Source organism: Pleurodeles waltl, chromosome 11 (genome assembly GCF_031143425.1).
Source record: "Pleurodeles waltl isolate 20211129_DDA chromosome 11, aPleWal1.hap1.20221129, whole genome shotgun sequence".
Taxonomy (NCBI): Eukaryota; Metazoa; Chordata; class Amphibia; order Caudata; family Salamandridae; genus Pleurodeles; species Pleurodeles waltl.
This window is the reverse complement of record NC_090450.1, coordinates 425,706,846-425,724,626: the sequence shown is the minus strand read 5'-3', so window position 1 is coordinate 425,724,626 and position 17,781 is coordinate 425,706,846. Positions and strand designations below refer to the sequence as shown.

The 17,781-nt window shown below is 44.7% G+C and overlaps 1 protein-coding gene across 1 annotated transcript in view; it reads left to right on the top strand.

Moving 5' to 3' along the window:
* The first annotated feature begins 275 nt into the window (after nt 1-275).
* Nucleotides 276-17,781, top strand: part of LOC138265108 (vomeronasal type-2 receptor 26-like) — a 97,249-nt gene continuing 79,743 nt past the window's right edge. Inside the window, exons 1-2 of the mRNA XM_069212650.1 lie at nt 276-380; nt 16,475-16,702. Of these exons, the coding sequence (XP_069068751.1) occupies nt 276-380; nt 16,475-16,702 (333 nt within the window). The remainder of the gene's footprint in view (nt 381-16,474; nt 16,703-17,781) is intronic.

Here is a 17,781-nt window from a genome sequence, read left to right as displayed (position 1 = left end):
TGTTGTTTCAGCGCAGGGAGCATGAAATACTGGTCAGATAGGTGACGGAGCACCAGCATCAACTCTTCATCACCTCTAAATTGCCAATTGGGAGGAGAGAGGCAATTCGGCAACAAATTGTGGACAAGATTAACAGTGTGGCAGAGGTCAGGAGAACTGTCACCAAGTGTAAGAAACGCTGGCATGACTGCAAGCGCAGGACAAAGGAGAAAATGACAAGGAACAGGAAGGCAGTACTGCAGACTGGAGGTGGGAGTCCAGCACCGCAGGAGGCCATGGACGAGATGGAGGAAATGGTTGCAGCCATCATCCTGGAGGAGATCGTTACAGGAATTGCAGGATTGGACAGTGCAGACTTCAGGAAACAACATATATTCAGGGTAAGTTGCATGGGGGAACAAAATGCCTAAATGTCAAGTGCAAGAAGGGGAGGTACATACCTACTACATATTGCATGTCAGCCATGGAAAAGGGGCAGTGGAAAGGGCAAAGGGGCCCGGCACGGGTGCATGGGCTGTGCAGGGGCATCCAGTAGCACAACACAACACTAACAACCTTTGCATGGGGGTACACCACCATGCCCAGGCTGCCGGAAAAGGAAAAGCAGTCCAGGAGGGTAGGGTAGAACATAAAACTGGCTGCTGTCACAGGACACTGGTATTGTCAGAATGTCAACTAGGGGACAATGTCCAGTCTCAGGCCATTGCCTCAAGCGACATTTACCATTGACAACACTTGCCACTACTACCTGTGCTGTGTGTGCTGGTCAATTAGGATATGGCAGTTTGGTGCCCATGGCACAAACACACTCAAAATGACGGTTCAGGATGACTACGTGATCAATCCCCTCCAATTCCCATCCAAGTGCAACTTTTGTCAACTGCTCATGTCCATAGACTCAATAAACATCATGGGCACTGTCACTTACATTATGAAGTACACAGCAGTAATCTCATACCCATGCTGCCCATTCCAGGGTCTACCCCGTGCCTGTGTTACAATAGCTGCAATCCAACCATGCAACATCTCCAGTGTCATAGTGCTAAGACAGCAGCATTGAGGGGGAGGACGTATGTGTGTAGCTTGCGAAACAAACCCGCACAGTCATAAGAGGAAATGGAACACTGCCAAGCCCATCAGTGCAATGCAATGTAGCACACAAACACGTACATCAACATGACAAACTACCAATACTGACACCTGTATTGTGTCATGCCAATGCAATACATGATATGGTGATAGGTCTCAGCAACGTATAGGTGTATGTGAAATAGCATAGACTGGGTCAGCACCATATTGTTATGTGTTGTGCATGTGGCATCAAAACACCAACAAGCACTGTAAGGGCTCACCATGCTAATGGTAGCAGAGGGAGGGTTGAGTAGGACAAAAAGGTGGCAAAACACAATTTGGACAGAACTGACACCTAGAGGATGTGACGCAGACAATTCCCCAAAGTGCCCACACTACATGTGACATGCAGGTGGGGCATAGGCCTGTGAGAATGCAAATATTAATGACAGGAACAATGAATGGGAACCCAGATTACAATGTTCCACCAATAAGAAGTCAGTGACGTCACATTACAACTGCCACAACAAAGACACACTAATTGTACAATTTCTCATTGCAGAGGACGATGGCTCTCCTGTGGATGTGCCTGTCCTGGACCATCCTGATGACATGGATGACGAGCTGACAACCATCAGCCAGGAAACCCTCCAAGATGTCCTGGGAACCCTCTAGACACCAACTCCAGTCGCAAGGAGGAGCACACATGTAGCAGCCATCACAGAGGACCAACCCACCACCCCAATAGTACAACCTGCCAGCTCCAACACAGCTGAGGACTCTGATGATACTGGGACCACCTTTCAGAGGACAGTTGTGGGAGTACAGTGGGAGCCGGCCAAGGAGGTGCGGGTGGGGATGCAAAATATGGCAGCCAGCCTTGAGGGGATGCGCATGTGCATGATGACATCCACAGAACAGTCAGCAGCTATGCAAGTCCAACAATCAATACTGTAAGGACTCCAACAGTGTCTAAGGGACCTCACCAATGAAGGGAGGGAGTTGCCACAACACCTGGCCTCCCAAACGTTTCACTGCATGCATGACAACAATCAGGACTCCCTCAAGGCAGACATGGCTGCCTGCCACAGGGATGTTACTGCCATACTCAATAACCAGCAGCTCCTCCTTGCTGCCCTTAATAGTTCTCCCTCAAACCCACCACCACCACCATCAAGGGAAGAGGAGACGACACACACATTAGAGGAAGAGGACTCGTTAGCACCAGCCACATGGGCACTGTTTTCCTTTGTCCTGTGCTTGACAACATGCCAGTCTTGCTACAGTTGGTGACATGCACTCTTCTCCGACACACTGTTAACCTTACCACTATGGTCTGAAATTGTCTCTCACTACCCAATTGGCAATTCATGTTCCTCTGCACTGAATGACACTCCATCGCAGCATGTTCAATAGCATGTCCCTCAACATTGCACTTGTGTTGCGTCACAATAGAATGCGTCACACTAATGGACTTAAAAACTTGGACTATGTAAATATTGCACTACAGCACCTTAAAATAAACAGCACCTACACAACCACTTTGTCTCTGTGTAATGTGAGACTTCTACTTTGCTGGAGATTTGTGATGCATGGAAAATGTCAATGGTCACAGAATGTCAGAACAAGAGCGTAGAAATAATGTGGGCTGATATCTATGCACAAGGGTCTTGATTTTAAAATCATCTGTGCTGCTTGTAGCTCATTTCTGAAGTAAAAGCAGCACTAACTCACAAAATATCATTGCAATTTGTAAGTTTGTGCTGCTATTTCCTTAAAAAAATGAGTCAAATGCTGTGTAAAAATTGTATATGTGAGGCCCAAGGTATCTACAAGATTGAACTCAGTGCTAGCCACATCCCCTATCAGACAATTATTCTGTATGTGACTCTAAACATTAATGCCACAAACACAACATACAGCAGGAATGGCTGTGTAAGAGTGTTTGGACAATAATGTTACCTTGGAGTACAATCTAAACCCATAGGCGTGAATTTTCAATACTTAAACTCATAAGAATTTGACACCACTCAGTTTACCAGGGTTCACATGAACATCAGGCTGCAGGCAGACATCCCACAGTGCCCAAGATTCCAACACAGGACCCAAATGATGACAGCTTCAAAAGCACACCTACCTGTCCAATACATGGGAAACATAGTCACCTTTAGTAGTGGGTACATTGGATGGCAGATACATAGAGAAGTAGCTTTTTTGTAGCTGCCAATGTGACAGCTCATTTGGAAGTGAGAATAAACATGTCAAGAATGGGATGTGGATGCAGAATGGAATACACAGGCCAACACAAATTTGCCACTGTACACTCATGCACAGGCCCCGATCCCCAAGCATATGACACATACCGTAAAGGAGTACCTAAAACTCTGCTAACTATGTATAAAAGAAAACTTAAAACAATGTCACACACCTATACTAACCTAACCTATCCTAACTATACATTACACACAACTGGCCCTAACTACCCTATGCTAAACTTACTTACCACATGTAACTAAACACTCTAAACATTAACCCCGCCCCCTTATATGATGGGACACATGTAGGACAACATATACTAACCTAACCAGATACTAACTAATACTAAACATATATATTTTTTTTGTAATATATATATATATATATATATATATATATATATGTATTTTGTTTTATGAAATAATTCACAAAAACCCCAACATCAACCCCCACCCACAAACTAACATCTAATAATATAACTCCCCCCACCCCCAACCTACTTATCCTATCTAAACTAATAGCCTACTCTAACCTATCACTAAACCCCCTAAACCCACTAATAAACAGTATAAGGAAAGAGGAGGGAGGGTACGGAATTAGGGTTGAGGCAATGCAGGACTTAGAGGTTTGCGCTCCTCAGAGTTTTCTTTATAGATTTCAGTCTTTGGCTATTGCGAGCAACGTCATGCTGGAGACTGTCCATTCTCTTCGGGACCTTCCGCATGTCCCCCTGAAGCTGCCTGAATGCGTCCATGTCCAAACCAGTTGCTGTGGTGGTCTGTGTTCCTGATGTCGTAGTAACTGCAGGTGCCATGGTCGGGGTGGTGGAATAGACGGTGCAGCAGGTGTTGTTGCTGTAGCTCTAGAGGTTGAGGGTGCAGTAGGTGTGGCGAAGACACTGGTGCCCACTGTGCCACTGCCTGCAGTCAGGGTGGTGGCTGCACCTGTTGTGGCCAATGCCCGGCCCCCTTGGCTAAAAGCCCGCTATGCTGCAGTGGCTCTCCCGACGATAGCATCTTGCCAGCATTCGAAAGCCAGACTCCACATCCATGATATGCCTGTATCGCACTGCCCGCCTCTGGAACTCTCTGATTTGTGCAGCTGTAAAAAAAGGGACAGGCAAACATTAGTGTCATCATTGTGTGATGCATGTACAGATGATAGTCTAACACTCTCCCTCAAATTGCATATGCAGTCCAAATCACAGTACAGATGATAGATTGTCCCTGAGGAATGACATGGTAACACAGCCTACCCATCAACTACTTAACAGCACAGCAAAGCACAACAAGGTGTGTACCAAATTAACTGATCTGGGCCTTTATGTAGTGCAATGTGTCACAATGCAAATGCAGCAAGTACTCAACTTGTGCCAGGCTGTCTAATCCCTATCATCTGGATCAACTTCAAGGCACACAAGACCTGTGATTTGCGTATGGAAATGGCAGGATGGTATGCAGTTGCTAATCATAAGTGGTCAGTGTTGTTGTTGACACATGCATGCTTGAATAAGATGTCTGTCATCTACACACTGTGATCATCACACCTAACTTATATATATTCTCCCCCGACCCCTGTGCCTCACGCGGGATGGGCATGGAATACATCTTCTCAACCGTCAAGGACAACCACAAAGCCTTGTCCAGCTGTACATGAATTTAGTGAGTGGAACACATGTAAGGAGGCCTGCCAACTAGGAGTGAGTCAACCATTGGTCAATCACATCTACATTCATGTTTCCATTTGTGGACAACCGTCAACATCAGATCTCACTGACACATTTCCTAAATCACCCACGTTGATGCAAGCACACATCTGGCCTTGACCTGCATGCACGCCTATAACATACCACTTAAGTGCCACGTAAATGGAGTACAACATTTGGGGCTAGATGCTGGGGGACACTCCCCCATACAGCCCTATATGTTCATTACAATACAGGCATGCACAATTTTGTGTGGAAAACTGATGCATTACTGTCTTGTGTAAATTAGGGTATGACTTGTTGACAATATTCTGACACTTGACCGCCTCCAACTCAAATGCAGGCCTACATGTGGCTACTAATCACCTTGTTCACCTACTCCTGCCTATTGCACATCACTAGACTCCCAAGGTATGACTCTCTGCCAGTGAATGTCCAACCCTTGCATGGAACAGTATGTCAACCTCCAGTCAAGTCACATATCAGATCACGTGCCAGCTCATCATATCTTGCAATGAGTCCAGCACAGAAGAGTCAATCACACAACAGCTGCAATCACAACACAGGACAGACATTTTCACACTTATTGGATACGTCTGGGTCATCGAATCGAGCCACTTCCCCAATCGTATAGAGGGCCGGTCCACCTGTAAAACATAGAAGGGAGATATGTGTTCAATGTCTGATCACTGTACAAACGTGGGGACAACATATCACAGTGTATGACATTGTATATGATAGAGCTGCACATCAGGCATGTAGACACTCCAACAGACAAACCACTGCAAACTTGCATTGGCACTGTCACTCCAGTGAGTGATAGACACACATATGCACACATGCACTGGCCCTAACAATCATGTGGTGCTAAACCTGACTACACACTTGTGGCTAATCCATTTCAGATGGTTCTCCATTTCATTATTTGTTATTGGGTGACAATTGTAATGGCATTTCCCTGGTGCACTGCAATACAAGTGACTCAGGGATTGTGACGTGTGCATCAAGGTACAATAAGTAACTGGGTGATGGACATGTGGGTCGATTTTCATTCAGGAATGATCGTGCTTTCAGTGGTCTTTAATAGATTTGCCAGTGTTGCATGTAGGTAACATATGCCCCATTGGCAGTGTCCCCTAAACCGTATATACCCTATATGACAACATGATGGTAGGGATTGTATGTGTGTGCGTAATGATGACAATGTAGCGCTAAACATGGATTGGCCACTTTGCTGTTCCATAACTGCGAAAGATGATATGCTGACAGTGTCTTAGCTGATCATCGTTGACAGAATGCATGGGCACAGGTGTAGTCATTGCACCTGAAATGTGTCACTCAGGGTCATATGTACCTATATCAGGTATTGTGATTTACACATAGCGAGACTTTTCAACTAGTAATTAGCAAGTTGGATGATCAGAGGTAGAACCTCGAAATGACACTGTTTGCAAATCAAAAATGGGGTAGCAAATGCCACTCCTCTTCAATCAAGATGAGGTAGGACTCATTTTGCAAACCTCTTGGGAATGGCTGCACTCACAGGGATGCTGGCCTGCTGAGCTCAGCAGACCACCATGTCTGTGCCTGCTTTCATATTGAGATGTTAATATATGTTGAAATGCAGCAATATTTCAGCAGGGGTGTACAGAAAGTATTTTTAAAACCTATTTCATTACTAAAAGAGATTTTTGGAAGCAGTCAGTGGTCCCTTGCACAACTTCATGCTCAGAAAATGTTTGTGGCCATGCTTTCACAAAGAGGAAGGGATCCCATGGTGACCCTTCCTCTTTTGAAAATGGGTTAGCACAAATTTGAAACGGATGGTAACTGCAATAGCTCAGTCCCGGCAATTGTGCCCAAGAAAAAAAGAAATAGGTGTCTGCGACTCAATGATAGGATTTGAATGTGTAATCCTAAATGCCACTAGAAAACCCTGTTTTGTGACTGCGCAATCTGATAGCAGAATGGGACATTTAGGTTTGTCCACTTGAATGAATATTTGTCCTGACGTAAACACAAAAATTCAGTAAACTTAGCCATTAGTGAAAGTTGTCAAGAGCTTGGAACATATGGCCCTGAATAATAGTCGAACATGGCTCAATGAAACTCTGGACTGCATTGTTACCATGTATTAACATGTGTAATATATCACATTACTGGTACACTAACATTTGTTCAACTTGCATTCCACATGGCCACAAACATTGCATGCAGCATGTCACGACATTTGCTACTGTCACTCAGAAGCATTCAGCTGTACACATTTGTCAATGTGATACTCACCAACAGGGCCACCGATCACCACACCCAGGTGGTCTATCAGGTCCTGCTCTCAGGCCACCAGGTCAGCCCTGAGATGCTTAAGCTGCTGCTTGTTCCTGGAGGTGTTGAAGATTCTTTTTACGTGGAAAGGCACCTTTGCCAAACGCAGCCGTCTTGCCTCTGGGTGATACCCCTGTATCACACAGCCCCTGTCTCAAGCATCATAGGAAGGAAGTGGCACACCAGCCACACAAATGCCCCAGGCTCCCAATCACTCATTGGCCCCAGCCTTGCCCTTCCTGACATGGTACAGTACAAAATGTATTACAATAAAATGAGAAATAAAGGAAAAGAAAGTAAAAAAAAGTAAACTTACAAACCCTAATTACAGACCCAAACTACACCAACTAATCTTACCCACAAACAGACCCCCGACAGTACAAATACAATTCTGACAACAAGAAAAGGCACATAAACACTTACACAGGTACAAAATACAATCAGGTAACAGCAAAAGACAAAAGATAGACCACACAAGAGACAATATACGCAATCCACAAGAGACCAACACACAGCCACACAGAAAAATCACAGACTGCAAAGTGAAAGTGAAAGTACACCCACTGTTCCATGTCTGTAAACAGAATATCCTATTACATCACTTCCTGTCTCCTTTGCACCCCGTTTTCCGTCTTGCATGTAACTTTTTTTAAGCTTATGTAGTTTGCGTGACTATTTTTTACGCATTAGCTACATAAACGTCAAAATCCCACACATTCATGGAAAACCACAATTTTTATGGATATCCGCATGCGTGGGGTGCGCTGGTGGAATGAGTGCTAGGGACCCATTAGTGTTTAGTGTGCGTTTGTGTCATTTATTTCAATGCATTTTCGTCAAAATCTCTGACTCAAACTGTGTTTGTGTCATTTTTCTTTAATTAACATGAATGCAGCCTATATCTAGACAAAGATAGGATGGTATGGCCTGCAGTGTGTGTTCTAGTGTTTAGCCACATGCGGTAGACAATGCAACTGCGGCCCACATTTCTAACATCTTTGTGCAGGATTTGATTTTTTTTTACTGATGCAACAGCAGCACAAACTTAGGTAATTTAAATCGAAATTGTATGTTTGCACAGATGGTGCGTCAATAGAGGACAGCAAGGCTACACTACGAAAATATAAATCATGGCCTGTGTGTTTTGTGTGTGATTTGACTGTTACAACCATTTGTGTGCTTCTGTTGGAATGGTATGCAATACATTATGCGTGATGTTCATGTATGAATGTGTTACAAAAGGGAAATCAACATCAGATGCCAATCACTGAGGTACAACAGTCATGATATATATTTGTAATATGTGTCAACTCTTTTTCTGTGTGTTGTTGTTTGATTTTAGGGACAATACATTTCCCATGACAAACAATACACAGGGAAGATCGAGGGTGGCTAATGAGGGCTATGTCTGATATGTTATCCCTCGCATGTTGCCTATCAATTGTTGCCTATCACTTCATGGTCACTTGTGTGTATACTATCCATAAGTCAGGCATTTTAACATGTTTGGTAGGTAAAGTGTTTGCGAAACAGAATATCAATTCCAATCATAAAATTGTTATGTACACGTCAGTTTGACTAATGTAAATTACCTAAGTTCCTCCTGTGGCTGTGCTGGACCAGCATCCCAGGCTGCATGTGTTCACATATTCTCAGAGGTGCATTGCACAGAAGTGTCCAGTTCAAGTGTGTGGGCATGTGTACCCTTTGTCAGTATTGGGCTCCATGGTGTTATGGTTTCGTGCAGGTCTAGTCAGGAGTCTGTGGAGGCAACCCTTGAGTTCACAGAGTATATTTTCAAAGCAGATTTGACCTAAAGCAGAAGATCCGCTAAAGGCATACAAGGGGATAGGGCAGCTATGGTACGGCAGATAATACAGAAGAATGAAGACAGAGCAACCTTGGTGTGGACAAATATTTAACGGATCAGTAGTGGACAAACATGCAGGGCTCATCACTACGTTTGTACACAGGGTAGGGCTCTGAACTTCCCACAGCAATAAGGAACATCAGTGCCTCTGTGCAGATTAATCACCAGAAAGGTGGAGGATGAAGTGAATCTGTGTCTGGACTGTCAGGGCACAAAATGGATTGTCCTTACATACACAAGACCAGCCCTTGTTTGTTGGACTGGAGGCACAGTAACAAATCCAGGAATACAGCCATAGCATACTGTCACTTTTTTGTCACTAATAATGAGGGCTGCATTAGCCACCTGGAAAACATGCGCCAGTACAAATACAAAATTATACCATGCTATACAGTTGAGGACTGATTGTACACTTACCAGACACAATAACCCAAGAGGAAATGGAGGGCATGGGAACTAACTAGGAGGCAAATGCAGGTACAGGGAACAGGCTCTGGTTGACTCAAAGACCAGAACTGGTCTGGCTAACATGAAGTAGGCTCTGTCAGGAAGAAACCTGAACAAGGCAGAAAAACAGGGAGCAGAGTCTGACTGGAACAAGCAGGAACAACACTGTGGAAACACACAGCAGTTTCAGGGGTACTCAGAACTGTAACACAATCCAACAAGGGCTCTGGTACACAAATGAATCATACTCCAATGCACGACGAGGAGCTTCAGGGAATGGCAGATCCTAAGCAGTTCCAGGCAGCAGCAAGGCCAGGGCAGAGTCAAATGGCTGGGCTGCATGAGGGAGCTTACAGGTATGTGCAGCTTCAGTCTCTCACAAGTCCTGGAGGAGAGAATCCAGTATAAGGGGCCATCCGGACTTTACCCATGGGAAGCTATGGACAGAAGATTACAGGTCTTACCGACTACCAGGCAGTGCATTATGGGACTTGAAGTTCATGCAGGCTAATGTAGTTGTTCCATAGCATTCCACATAGAAAAGGGAAGCAAACAGGAGTCAGAATGGGAGTCTGGGTGAGTGCTGATGATGATTCCCACTGTATAGATAGTCCATTTACAGCCCCCCCCCCTAGAGAAGGGAGGGCAGAGACTTAAAACCTGGCTGTGGCAGGACTTATTACCTGGGATGGACTGCGCAGGGCATGTCTTTTGAGCATTGCTTGTCATACCTGGGATACTTGTGCTATCCATTTTCAGGATTGATGCACCACTTGTCACACAAGCTCCTCACAGGTGTGTGCAGCTTCAGTCTCTCACAAGTCCTGGAGGAGAGAATCCAGAATAAAGGGCCAACTGGACTTTTCCCATAGGAAGCTATGGACAGAAGATTACAGGTCTTACCGACTACCAGGCGGTGCAGTATGGGACTTGAAGTCCATGCAAACTAATGTAGTTGTACTATGGCATGCCATACAGAAAAGGGAAGCAAACAGGAGTCAGAATGGGAGTCTGGGTGAGTGTTGATGATGATTCCCTGGGTACATATAGCCCATTTACAGTGCCCCCTAGAGAAGGGAGGGCAGAGACTTAAAACATGGCTGTGGAGCGACTTATTACCTGGGATGGACTGCTCAGGGCATGTCTTGTGAGCAGTGCTTGTCATGCCTGGGACACTCATGCTATCCATTTTCACGATTGATGCACCTCTTGTCACACAAGCTCCTTGCAGAAGTAGCTAATGTCACACTTACTAATGTCAAGGGTCTGTTCATACATTCCTGTTACCAATGCAATTTCACATCCACTGCCTCATGTATGATGCGTTTATTTACCTTATGATTGAAGATGTCATAGTTGTGCGTCATGTGCTATAGTAGACCATGTTGGCAACATAAATGTCTGTCATAGCTGTGGTCCTATGATTTTGCCCTTCAAATGTGAAATATAAAAGATGGTTTTGGTACAAACTGTGTGATGTTTGCTGTACAATCATACCCATCAAATGTGATGTGCCATCAGAAGTAGTCAATTTTGTCTTTGTGACATGTTCCCTGAGGTAATACTCAGATTCCAAAAGAACATGTGATGCATAAATAATTACCCAGAGCAGGATTCAGTGATAAAGTGAGATGTTTAATTCCATATTGTAACAATGTGTTTATAGTGACTATTGTTGAAAAAGGTTTTGAACAATCTGCTGTCTGCGACGCATTCCTGCAGCTGTGTTTGGATGTTCCCCCTCATTTTCCCAGGCACCATCTGCCTCCTCCTACTCTTCAGGCGATTCTTGTTCAGGTTCATTTAGGGGGATGTTCCTCCTAACACAAATGTTGTGCAGGATGGTACAAGTCAATATGATCTTGCAGACCATTTCTGGGGATTGTAGGAGGCTGCTTCCGGTGATGTCCAGGCACCTGAATCTGGACTTCAGGATGCCAAAGGTCCGTTCAACAATGCTGTGTGTCCTCCGATATGCCTCATTATAGGCACGCTTTGCTGCTGTGCTTGGGTTGGGGAATGGGGTCATGATCCATGGCTGGATCCCATAACCCTAAACAGCTGAAAGAGAAAATAAGAGTAAGTATTTTCTTCCTGCTTGCACCAGGAATGTCATGTAGCATGGCAGTTGATATCTTGTGTTGTCTGTGACTCATATGTGTTTGTGGCCTTGTGTGGGATCCTGGGCTTCTGTGAGGTTCTTTCTGCATTGGGTTGTTTGACTTGAAAACTCGTGTTTGGCTCATTGACCTCATATCTATGGTTTAGTTTCCGAATTGCAGTTCAGTGTGTATCTCCCATGAGTTATGTAGTGAGCAAGATGTTTTAGTGTGCATTCACTGGAGGGGACATGATACTTCCGCACACACAATAGATTCCAATGTGGTGGTAACATGGTTGCACTACATGGCCTGGACATCCCATCCACTTGGACATATGTAATTGCAGATGAAAACCAGAGGTGAGGCACTTTGATTGGGCTTAGTGGCAATGCCCAACACATCTCCCTAAGTTGCCAGCACAAAGGTGTTCAGTATTGTCAATGCAGAGTTGTCCCATGTGTAACTTGGTTCTATGTAGACCTTTGTGATGCCCTCTGCCAGTGGCTTATGTGCGACCATGCACCTACACTACTGAACTTGATCCAGGCGAGCTGACTAACTGACTTGTGGAGGTGGATGTATGTGTGCAGGAAGGGCCACCTCTCTGTACATCTGTTATGTAGATGGAGAATTGGCTCTTTCAGTATGTGCAGCAGTGTGCATTTTGCATTAGTGTCACATCAATATGTGTTCATAGCACAGTCCACTTCCTTATTGCTAGCTGGCAACGTCACCCCAGGAGTGATGTGTGATGTTTGTCCTGCCTATAACCTACATGTGAATCAGAATCATCATGCTATGTGTCTCATGGTGTTTGACCTGCTTCAACCACATTTCACACCCCTTCCACAGTACTTATTGCTTGGGAGGTGGTGGGATTGACTATGTGGCCTATGTAATATTGAATTGTTAATCTTCCAAGCTGTACTGCCAGTGCAGGCCATGTCATTGTCACTGTGTGGTTTTTAATTGGTCCTTTGTGGCTCTAGAGTGGCATCTATTGTTATTGGCAGCCGTCATTTGTCCATAGGTGTGTATCCCATTGGGTCAGGATGTCAAACATAACAACCTGTGTCGCACCTCAGTGTCTTCCTGGCCACGTGTCAATGTAGTGGTGTATGTATTGTGTGTCCTACAGGGCTGCTGTGCCATGTATATATTACTAGGTTTATGGACTTACCGACAAGAAGGCCATTGCCATATCGTTCATCCTGGAAGTGCCAATTTATGGTGCTGTGGTAGAAGATGAAGGAATCATGTACACTCCCAGGATACTTTGCCAAGATGTTGATAAACAAACCATGGTGGTCAACAATGGCCTGAACATTTATGGAGTGGGTATGATTTCTGTTGCAGTATGGGTGCTCGGTTGCTGCAGGTGGTACAATCCGGACATGGGTGCAGTCAATAGCACCAAGCACATGCGGGAAGCCATGTATTTGATAAAACCCCTGTTTGGTCTCCTGCTGCCTCTGCTGTGTGTTGGGGAAGCTGATGTGGCGGGGTGTAAGGGAGATAATGGCATCAAGGACCTTGGGAAGGAAGGTGGAGAATGAGGGCTGTGATACCCCAGCAACCAGGGTACCCGCAGTTTGGAATCAGCCACTTGCCAACATGTACAGCTAGCAGCTTGGTCGCCAGTGGAATATTATGGGGTGTCTGCAGGCTGGCTGTTAACTGTGGCTCAATTTGGTGCAGCAGCTGCTGTATGGCTTGCCAGTTAGCCTCTCCTGCCTTCTGCATTGCCTTTGGGGTCTACGTTGGTGTAGTGGTAGCTGCTGCTGTTGATCCTGTGCTCTGCGTCGTCTGGCATGAGTAGCACCTCCATGTCATCCTTCTTGAGCAATGATGTTGCTTGTGTGAGTTTCCTTAAGTAGTGGTGTGCTTGCACCATTTTACCGCCTGCCCTGACCCAGGCTTTAAAATTTGCCGCAAATCGAGCTTTGCGTCATTTTTCGGGTACGCTTCCCAGCCATGCATCATTTTTGCCCGGATGGATAAATATGGCGCACGGGTGTTTGAGTCATTTTTTGGACGGGAACGCCTACCTTGCATCTCATTGACGCAAGGCAGTTTCACGCATCCAGAAAATGACGCAAACTCAGATATTTTGACGCCAGACGGGTCTGGCATCAAAATATAAATATGGTGTTAAGTTTGCCTAAAAAAATGACGCAATCCAGTGCAAAGAGAGTATAAATATGGGCCACATTGTGCACAACTATGGACATTTCTGTGGAAATGTTATTTATTATGGTTAGCGACTGGGCGCCTGCTTATTGAGGGTAAGACACTTCAGTTAAGTATGAACTGGAATAACAAGTGGTTCTGGAAGAAATTGCCGATCACAAAAACTACCTGAAAGAGACTAAGGACCATTTTTAAAGGTTTGTGGTCATAGAAAATGTTCTGGAAGAAGTGCAAGAATCTGAAGGAAAAGGGCCAAGGGTTTTTCTCCACCTTAAGGATAACATAGTGGATAACATTCAACCAGTGGATTTGCTTATTCAACCCTACCAAGTACTACGCATCAGGGGGTTAGACTGACACATTATAGTGCTGGTGTCTGCATCACCGCACTAAGGGCCATATGTACGAACACATTTTCCCATAGACATAGAATGGGTAAAACTCTTTGATACATCTGCCCATAAAGTCCATAATACAGCTCCTATGGGACGAGGCACTGCAGGATATAATAAAACAAACGCAAGTAGCCCTCTTCAGCTTGCTCTAAGCTGCTGCCACTGACAACTATCAGGCAAATGACTACCAGCCCTGCCCTGTCGCCTCAGCACTGTCTTCAGTCCAGTGGCCCTCAGTTCGGTGTGAAGACACTTTCGGGCTCAACATGGCAGTCATTGAGAACTCAGCTCGATTTGGCCCAGGTAGGTCCAGCAGAGCATCAAACTCATTGTGAGTGCAATGCAGTGCTTAATTTATGCCGATGTTTGCCGGTGCTCAGCATTCGCATTTCTTTCTGAACACTAGCGCATATTTATCCACTGCATGGTGGCAGTGAGTGTCTATTTTATCATCAGAATTTATCAGTGGAGCAATTATACATTTAACAATTTAATACACTTTTTTTGTTCTCAAAGATGTTTACTGTAAGCATTTTTGGAAGGAAATTGAGATATGGGACAACAAAAAATAGCGGCGCAATGCTTAAAAATAAATGAGTTTCAGATAATTGTGTCAATTCACGACAGTAAACGACAGATTTACTAGAGAGGGTTCACGGCATTGTTGGTTGTTAGTATCCACCTAGAAGAGGATAAGGGAGAGAGAGAGAGAGATAAAGTAGAGAGAGGAGAGGAGAATATGCAACTCTTAAAGTTTAGTGGTTTAGGTTATGGGTTGCTAGAGAGTACGTGATTAAATATATTGTCGGTAAGACTTGTAGTATAAGATGTATGAATTCACGTGGGTTTAGATGTTTGTATGTACAGGTTTAGTTTGTCCCGAGGTTTGCGTGGTTCATGTGGGTTACATTTTCTGTTAAATACAGTATTGTCTGCACTTCATGTAATCTAACGCAATCTACTATACTTTCTAAAAACTGCTAACACTAGCATTCCATTCCTGCTGTCACTGGCGCTTGGCAGCATTTGCAGGAGTTGTAGATGTGCCAGCTGCAGGGAACCCCCTAGAAATACTTTGGGCCCTGCCACTTAATTTGTTACAAACTAAGCAATAGTGAAATAGGGGTGGTGGTGCCAGGGTGAGGGATCAGGTCAAAGACATGGCTTAAAAGGACAACATTTTCTATAACTATTTTGTTGGTCTTTCACCTTCAGGTGACTGCATATAAAATAATGCACACACCTTAAATGAAAGATAACTACAAGTTGAAGTAATCAGTGGGAAATGCATTCTTTGATGTTATGAAATGCCAACTGGTTAATGCAATCACTGCAGTAACTAGGGAGAAACAAAACTGAATCCTGGTTGGCGAAGTAGGGACTCGTGGCTTGTTTATTTATAATGTTACGAAGTCCCAGTCTGTCATTGAGAAGATATCGTGAATATGCAAGTCTTTCTTTTAAGGATGCATCAAATACAGTATAAAATAAGCTGCCACAAAATCTGCAAATAGATTTCTTGTTTAATATACAAATGCTTTCAAAATATATATTTTTATAAAACACAAGGGTTCCTGTACATAAAATAAGAGGCAACCTTAAATGAAAGAAAAATAGAAGTGAAAGTTAATGGTGGGAAATTCACTTCTGCATTTGTCTGTGTGTAACCAGAGAGAAACAGAAATAAAACCTTGCTGGCTCAGTGGGGACTTCAGACTTGTGTATTTATAGTGCTACAAGGTAACAGCCTGAACCTGAGAAGACACCCTGAATATGTAAGTCATTATTCTTTTTAAATTGCATGACACACTGTATGTGTTACTTGAAGTGCCACACATTTGGCAGTAGAATCTCACTCTTACTGAAACCATGGAAATGTCACATGTAAGCTCTTAAAACTTGGTATCTTTGTCTATTTATCGTGTCCTTCACATATCATGGTTTTGCCATTATCATCCAACTAATTTAGGGCTTCCATTCATACTTCCAGCAGGGTGAGTCAGTCTGCCTGCGAATAAAGTGACAAATAAATAAGGCCTCCAATGGCCCTTTGGCCTTCATGAGAACGTATATAGTGCATGGACTAACTTTGACCAACATTTGTGTTCCTCAGCTTCTCCACTATCTGAAGAATGTGCATTTCACAAACCCAGCAGGAGATGAAGTGTACTTTGATGAAAATGGTGACCCTCCTGCAGTTTACGATATCTTGAACTGGCACCGTTCACGAGATGGGTCCATCCTCCATGTGAAAGTAGGAACTTTCAACAGCAGTGCTCCCTATGATGAGCAGTTTGTCATTAATGAGAGTGCAATCATGTGGAACGATCGGGGGCTGCAGGTAAGACTTTATCTTGAAGACTTTAGGTACCCAAGGCTACATCTAGGAAATGTTAGCCAATGAGAAGGCATTGCCTGGTAGTTATTGACTATTTGTGCAATAGTATACATCTAAAATTATAGATGGGTAGCTGTGAGCTACGGGGATGTTTTTTGCCAGCAGGTTCTGAGTGTTATTAAATAGACAACAAGAGCAAAGCTTGTATTGTCTATGATGTCATTCAGAACCCCAAGGGCCGGTTCCTGTGACATGCCAAAGGGGTAAGACCTTGAGGGAATGAACAAAGCACAGTCTCTCGTGCGAAACCCAACTGTGCCCTGGGATTGCCCTAGGCCGATTGATGTTCAAGTGACCCTCCAACAGGTGTAGCCCAAGGAGAAACCCAGGGCCACAAGGTGAGTTTGAGTTTTGATGATCAATTTGTCCTGCAATTCACAGTAATTCTCACAGCGAGCTGTGTTCTTCATCAACACATGGGCTTATCAATCCACATCCCGGAGTCGCAAGCAACCTTTGCAACATCCTCCCACCTGTGTGAGTCCTGGAGAAGCAGGGGGAAGGCTGCACCGCCTGTCTGCTGCGCCTGCAGCAAGAAGGCACTTCCCTCCATCAGGATTCCTCTCTGGGAGTCAGCCTTGAGAAATGAAAAGTTCTTATGTGCTCAGTCGAGGAGCCCCACCAGCAGCACCAGGCTGGTGAACAGTTCCCACAGCAGTCGAGGCAGGCAGGTCTTCCACTGGCCCACCTGGGCATTCAGGAAGATCCATACAAGTCTTCAAACACCAGTGCAGCCCACAAAGACTGGGCAAAGGGATGCCTGGCAACAAGGGAGGGTTGCCCCATCTGCACAACAGACATCCACCACCTGCCACAGCTGGTGGGAGACAGGGCTAGACCACTGAGTGTTCTAAGTCTCCTCCCCGGTCCCCAGCCTAGTCATTGGCCCCGAGCCATGCCGCCAGGCTAGGTCCCCACTTGACTGGTTTGGAGGTGCCTGTGGACAAGAGCCAGGATATAAGTGCCATCAAAATGACTCACACAACCACCACTTGGGTAGGTGCATTGAAGCTGGAGCTGTC